We start from the raw sequence: 7587 nt of genomic DNA, 5'->3' as shown, positions 1-7587 counted from the left end.
TGTCTCTCTTTTCTCATACAGATAAATCAAATGTATTTAAAGTAACATGTTGCACATTAATGGTACCACATTTACTCGTAATACATTTTATTACAAAACCATTTTTTAAAAAGTGCCTGTTTCTTCAATAAAAACAAATTGACATTCCATAAAGCATACAATGCAATTACGCAACATCTGAGGGTTAATTTCGAACCCTTACTGGATCAGCTATGATTTTTTCTTCAATATAGTGTTTAATGCAAATGTTGTCCTTTGTGTTGATTATAAAATACAATCCTTGATGTGTCAATTGCTAGTGTTTCCAGTGACTCAAGGATCATTCATATAGATAATGGGACCCTGATCTCTGTGTAAACACCTATTGGAAAGGTTTAGCTTAGACTGTGAATGGAACCCTTTTTTCAACCTACAAGGGCACAAGCTACACCATCAGTTAGCTAAATCTATCTTTGCAGTGACTCTTTTGCTCTGGGCTCTGAGCTTTACCTAAATGTGGCTCGCCTCCCCGTTTTCTTTTTTGGTTATGTTGAGGGCTTGGAGACTGGAAAGGGGGATGCACCAGATTTTTGGCTTAGTTGTTTCGTTAATGTTAATCTGATGTTCTCCTGGTTCAGTTGATCCTCTTTAATTGTACTTTTAAAATGTGCTTGTTCTTGTCCTCAATTATATTTCTGCTTATCACTGCTCTGGCTGTTGCCCTGAGTTTTACTTGCAGGTTGCCACCTTGTTCTGGATGCTGAGGATGTGCCACTGGCATTCCCAGCAGACTTGCCTGTAGCGCCAGAGCTGGTTTATAGTTAACCCATAGTTACCATAGATACCAGTTATGTTGTGCATGAACCCACCATTCGGAGTGTAGTAAGTCTGTACCCCCCCTCAGTGGCCTCCAAGCTCAGTGGGACCCCTATGGTGAAGACGACAAACTAGCTAACTTCCTTACCGTGAACCCCTCCCCCAGTTGGAGTCATTCTTATTTGGTGCTCAGATGTAAAGTGTTTAATTACCACTGGCCCCCTGTGGGTGATGTTGCTACGGTATTGATGTCAAATCTCTCCCCCATGGGGTGTCTTACCTTTCACATTTGATATGCTACTGATGTTCACTGAAAATTCTGTTGAGTAAGATTGTGCCACTGTATGTTATCATTAGAAATCTGGCCACTAGCTTCCTGCGTCCCCTCCTTCAGGCTTGTGTATTGTTAACCCCCTTCCCTGCATAGGCCAATTGGGTGGATCGCATATCTCACCCCTCACCGATGTTGATTTTGGTAAGCGACTACCTGGGGAAGACCCCTCCAAGTTTTTAGGCATATTTTAGCCTACACTTACTTCTATTTCTCTCATCCTTACTCTCTTTCTACCTCACTTTCTTTAATGTCCTCCTACCCCTTCCTCCCTTGTTTCTTACCCCTCTCGCCTACTGCCATATCATTTGACTGTTACCTCTCTCATATCATCAATGCACCCGGTGATCAGTAATTTTCCTTTACCTCATATAATTCCAAAGTTGAATAACCCCAAAAAAAAATCTAGATTGCTTAATGATCTGGAAGGTGCATGTGCACATAGCATTTATTCAGGAGATTCCCCTTTCTCTCTGAATATGCAGAGATTTTCCAATCATTGCTTTCCTATTTCTTACCATAGTCCTTCTCCCTCCGGTAATTACAAGGGCATCAGTATTCCTATCTCTAGACAGGTCCTTTGGCGTGCAAGCTCATGTTGTGACCTCATGTAATCTTAATAGTTTATAGTCTAAACAGTTTATTCCCGATACTGCGATCCCCATTGATGAAATCGAAAAGTGCTATCAAATCCCCTTGAAGTGCCTCAAAACTGAACTGAATACTCAAGGTGAGGCCGAACCAATGATTTCTAAAGTAGTAGAATTATGTTTTTCTTTCTTGCAAAAATTAATCTTTTAATGCAGGATAGTATCTTTCTTGCTTTGCTAACTGCAGATTGCCATTGCATACTATTGCTGAGTCTGTAGTATATAATGGACCCAAGCTCATTCTCCATCCTTGACTTTTCCAGAGAAGCACCTCCTAGATAGTAATCTTCATGCATGTCCTCCTATATGCATAACATTTTTCAATATTGAATCACATATGGCATGTTGCAGCCCACATCTCAATTTTATCTAGGTCTTGCTGCAGTCATTTTATTTCTTGTTGTGAAGTTATCGCCCTACATATCTTTATCAGCCCTACATCAGCAGCAGACACTGATATTGAGCTATTTATTCCAACCTCTGCATCATGAATAAAATAAACTGAATTGATACCAGGACTTAACCCTGGTTCACTCCACTCATGACTTTTGACCATTTACAAAATGAGCCATTTATTACTACCCCATGGATTCCTTCTTGTAGCCAGTTTTCCACCTATGTAAATACAATTTCATCAATACTGATAGATCTCAATTTGTAAATTAAACATTTGTGGGTTAATGTATCAAAAGCTTTAGCAAAGTCTAGGTACACCACGTCTACTGGGCTGTCTCTATCTAAATTACTAACTTCCTCATAGAATGTTAATAGGCTGGTGTGGAAACCAGGTTACCAGGTGTACATCTTGTCCTTTTTTTGAATATTGGTAGCACATTTGCTTTCTGCCAAATAGCCAATGCCATTTCTGTTGTTAAAGTATAGGAACAATGATCTCGCTATGACCTGGCCAAGTTCTTTGAGGTCTGTAACGAACTTACCCGTTCACGGTCCAGCGCTGCCTGGCGGGGCCGCGCACGGCCAGCTCGGCAGCTAGCCCCTCCCCTTCAGGGCCGTCCAGGACTGAAATTAGCTCCGCCCCCTCAGGTCCGTCATGAACGGGACCCAGCTCCTCCCCTCCGCGCTCGGCGAGGAGGGATTTAAGGGAGCTGAATTGTTTGTTCAGCGTCCGACCGTTGTGAACGGTGCACGCTGAACAAGACGAGGATTTACCCATTGCAGCACCTGCACCTAAGGACCCAGCAGCAATCACCCAAAGCGCAAGTAGCCTGAAGGCATATGAGACAGTATCTGCAGGGTTGCTGACTTCTATTCTTAGACACTTTTGCTGGAGTACAATTGATTGTGAGGTGCTGTTGATGATTTAAACACTATGAAAGGATTGCTAACATAGCCTGTGCCTCAGTTCTCATATTCCTGCAATAGACTGCTAACCTGCACAAGACTGATTGTCTCCTGCTAGAGCTATACCTGTATACTGTCATACCTTCAATAGTCTACTAACCATAAGCATTACTGAACCTGTGGACATCAACTGTGAGGGGATTGCCTTCACGGCCTGTGCCTCTGTTTCCACTTCCCTGCTAAAGACTGTTAACTAGTTAAATGCTGTTTACCACCTGCCGGAGCTATGCCGGAGTGCTGTGAATGTTAAAAGCTTGAACAAGGAAGTTACTCATTGCTAGGAAACATTTCCCGCACACTTGCTGGGACTGGAATGGATCATTATCTTTAACCACACAACTGAGTGACTAAAACCTGCTGTAGTGACATAGTGTGATCTCTGTGTTGCGTCTCCTATAAACACTACCGGCCTGCTGTGCTGTGGACGCAGGTGTATTGGGGGGATTCACAATACTCAGTTCACCCAACTAGAGCAGGGAAACCAAGAGACCCTGTAGCACTCACCTACTCCCTCTCCTCTGCACATACTAAACTTAATTGCCCAAGTGGCAGGGAATGATGTGAATTGATTCCAAACCCTCCTTCAAACACTAAATAGAGTGTGAAGGAAGGAATCAAAACTGAACCCTGTCATTACACCAGTAAATCCGCAGTTGAGCGTCCAGTTATAGCCTCACAGGTCCTTACAAGGTCTCATATATGTAAACCATCTTGTCTTGGAGATCTATTTACATTAAGTTATTATAGTCAACTTTTTCACTCGGATCTCGGTCAGCCACTGAGGTACCCTTAAGCTATTGTTATTAGAATTAATATCTTGTTTATACAGAAGAGACTGACAGATTGAATAAACTGAAGAGAAAAATATATTTAACACATCTGCTGAATCTCCTCCTCCTCCCTTATGTTCAGGGACCTGTAGCATATATCCGCTATTAACCCCTTCGCGACCAATGATGGCATTATTCCGTCATGATCTTTCTGTTCGTTAAAGACCAGTGACGGAATAATTCCACGATGCGGGAAAATGAGCGCTGGTCCATTGAGGAACCAGCGCGCATGGGGTTCATGCTGTTGCTGGGTCCCTCGGTGTCCAAGGCAGACCCTCAACAGCAAATTAGGGGGTCCTCGCACTGTGATCGCTGCTATAGCTAATCGCAGTGATCACAGTGCTGTTACAGCCACTGCTCCGGCTCGTAGCCCACTGTGTTGTGGAGCTACAAGCTGGATCAGTGTGTTACAAAATATCTCAGTGTGTTACAAAATGCCCCCTAGTTTTAAAAAAAAGTTTTTTAAACAGGTTTTAAAATAAAAAATAAATAAAACTAAAGTTAAATAAAAATATGTTTAATAAAAAAATTATAAGAAAATGTTAGAGACAAACATGCCACATTCTAAAATTGTTCCACACTAAAATTGTATTTCACTCCTTGTATTTTGTGACGTATAACTCCCAAAATAAACTGAAATCCCAGAAATATGATATACCTTACAAATCAGGACAAAAGAATTTATTATGAAATACTTTGTTAGCTACACTAATTATGTACACATTATTATTGCCAATACAGTGACCAGTGAAAAAAGTGGGGGTTTTGCCATTTGTATTAAAAAAAAATTTATTTGTATTAAAAAAAAAAAATAGATATATGCATATCTCACATCAAATTAAGGTCCATTTTGTCCTGTAAAAAAAGGTATATAATATGTGTAGGTGTAATGAATGTGGAAGCTGAACATTATGGTTAAACAAACACATAGCAAAAATGGCAAAATTGCTCAGATCCCCAGGAATCAAAAGATTTTCTGAAGCTGTGTCACTCAGGGGTTAACGTACCATTTTCTATTTTTGTTCATTTTTATCTCTAGCCTTAAAGAAGAACTGTGGGGAAAATATTTGTATCAACCCTTGCAGTGGGGCTATTGCAAGGATTACCTGCTCATTTGTGTCTAGGTGGTAAACACTCACCTGATTATTCAAGGAGACTTGTTCTAAAACCGGTCCATATAGCCTATCTCCCCCTCTGCTGCAGCAGTCTAAGAATCTTTGGGTCATCACATTCTATACGAGTGTACAGGAACATTCCATCTGTGCAGTGGAGGAGGAGACCAGCTCCAATAACTAGAGAGCAGGGAGCTGGCTCAGTAGTTCGCTGTGAGTATAACTTTTTTTTTTGTGATTGGCGTGAAAGGGAAACAGTACAGTAGTGATTATATTGAAGTGTCCAGAAATGTAGAATGTGAAAGTAAATATTGGTCACATAATTTCCCTTTTGGGCAAGGTTGCGTGACTGAAAACCCACATTTATTTATGAATAATACATAAAATTGACCAGAAACCATTACTCCTGTTGGGCAAAATTGCCTAATTTTGTCAAATTAACTTCAAGATCTTTGAAGGTTTTTGATATACTGTTTTAACATGTTTACAGAGTTTATATAGTTTACATACATACTAGCCCTATCTCTTATAAAGCATATTTATATTACATAAAGCAGAAAATGTATCATGTATGCATTGTTCATACATTTTCCTTCCTAGTTGTTTTGGTCATTGGACTTTGCCGTTACATTTACAGAGATATGCAGGCAATATAAATGCATAATAGCATTGTAGTCCTGCTCCATTAACAAACCAGCACATTCCACAAACAGTGAGTTTTTTTAAAAGCATTGGCACTTTTTTTTCATGGGAAAAAGTAGGTGCTTATCTGAAAATGTAAGCATGTTAAAAAATGCCCATGTGCCTAGACATGAATTTCATATAATACTTACGAATCCACTTGTATTTGCCAATATCCTTGAACGGTTACTGGCACCCATTTTAGCTGGCCAGAGAAGCGGGATGTGTCAAAGCCACCCAGCATCAGTTCTCCACCTTCTGCAGAGTTCGAATCTCTGGAAAAAAATGAAATACATATATATTTAATTGAAGAGAAACCTGTAATGGGTAGGAGTCACAGGGATGTTTTCGGTTGCAGCAATCTTGATTTTGGTACACCCACTTCAAGACCAGCATGTTCATCATATGGTTGTGAAGTAGTTAAAATGGATACATGAATTAGTTTATACAAATTTCTTTTTGAACCTATTCACTTCTTATGGACAACCATTACATAGGTTTCCTGGTCTTTGGCACGGCACCTGATATCCTGTTTTAGGGTGGCTCTTTTCAATTGCAGGGTCCTATGGAGCCATTCTTGTGTGTGCTAGTAAGCCGTGTGTGTCTTCAGCCAGGTGTTTGGAAACATGATGACTGTAAGTGCTTTGGCAAATATGTAAAGAAATGCTTTACAATGTATTTTTGTTTGATCTGGAAAGCAGTTGCAAAGGCAGCAGTGGCAGATGGCCACTACGGGGCCCGGGGCACAGGGGGGCCCGGCCAGGACATCCCCCTGATGCCGTGCGGGCGGCCAGGGTCGCTATGGCATCTCAGGCTGCTGGCTGTCACCGATGGCTGTGAGGAGGAACGCACCGCTATTCACAACACTGACAACCTGTCAGTGATGTGTGCAGCGACGCGTTCCTCCTGACTGCTGCTTCTGAGTCGGTGACAACCAGCAGCTTCATAGGAGGTGGTTGGGCCTGTTGTCGGCAGTGACGGAGGAGGCGGGCCGGCGACAGAGGAGGTGGGGCCTGGTGATGGAGGAGGCGGGGCCCGCCAGCGACCGTGGAGGGGAAGGAGCCGGACAGAGGATAGGAGCTGATAGGTAAGAGGGCTTTACCGCCCACTCGAGACCCTGCAGAGCCCACCATAGATAGTCTATGGTGGGCTCTGCAGGGTCACCCTCAGATGGGCTGTTTGGGATATCAGGTGAGTGTAACTAGAAATCACAGGGCCCCATACAAAATTTTGACATGGGGCCCTGTGATTTCTAGTTACGCCCCTGAAAGGCAGCATATACCCCCTAGCTCAAATGGTACCTCCAACAGTGCCTCTTTACCCATTTATGTGTATTACTTAAGAACAACATTAAATTACCTTTGAATTCAATTGTTTATATGCGTTCACATGTAACACTTGGTGCTAGAGCGCAGTGGGCGGAGATTTCCCAGCCTCAGAGACAGCATGCTTTGGCAGCATAATTTTGGGTGCAGAATTAATTCTCTTTTATGATTAACACATTATGTTTTGTTTTAAAATAATATTTGTGATCCTAATAGGTTGGACTTGATGGACTAATGTCTTTATTCAACCTCAAATACTATGTAACTATGTATGTAACTATGTATTGAATTTGAAGTTCTTTATAAAACATACATAACGAACAAGATAAATAAGTAGGTGAACTGGACCGTTTCGGTCAATGTTACATTGTATACAAATTGGAAAACCTATCAGGTTAAGTAATAGGGAGCAATGTTTCCGTTTTAACCCGGATGCATATGTAAACCTGTACAGGATGGTGAACTGGTCCAATCTTCACCCTGTGCTGGCGAAGGAAGAAA

The 7587-nt window shown here is 41.6% G+C and overlaps 1 protein-coding gene across 1 annotated transcript in view; it reads right to left on the bottom strand.

Moving 5' to 3' along the window:
- Window positions 1-7587, bottom strand: part of CTSE (cathepsin E) — a 32052-nt gene that overhangs the window by 7940 nt on the left and 16525 nt on the right. The window contains exon 6 of the mRNA XM_018557251.1: window positions 5914-6036. Within this exon, the coding sequence (XP_018412753.1) occupies window positions 5914-6036 (123 nt within the window). The remainder of the gene's footprint in view (window positions 1-5913; window positions 6037-7587) is intronic.

This window comes from Nanorana parkeri, unplaced genomic scaffold (genome assembly GCF_000935625.1).
Source record: "Nanorana parkeri isolate BGI_ZX_2015 unplaced genomic scaffold, ASM93562v1 scaffold276, whole genome shotgun sequence".
Taxonomy (NCBI): domain Eukaryota; kingdom Metazoa; phylum Chordata; class Amphibia; order Anura; family Dicroglossidae; genus Nanorana; species Nanorana parkeri.
Note: the sequence above shows the minus strand (reverse complement) of the source record. Positions and strands in the feature narration are given on the sequence as shown.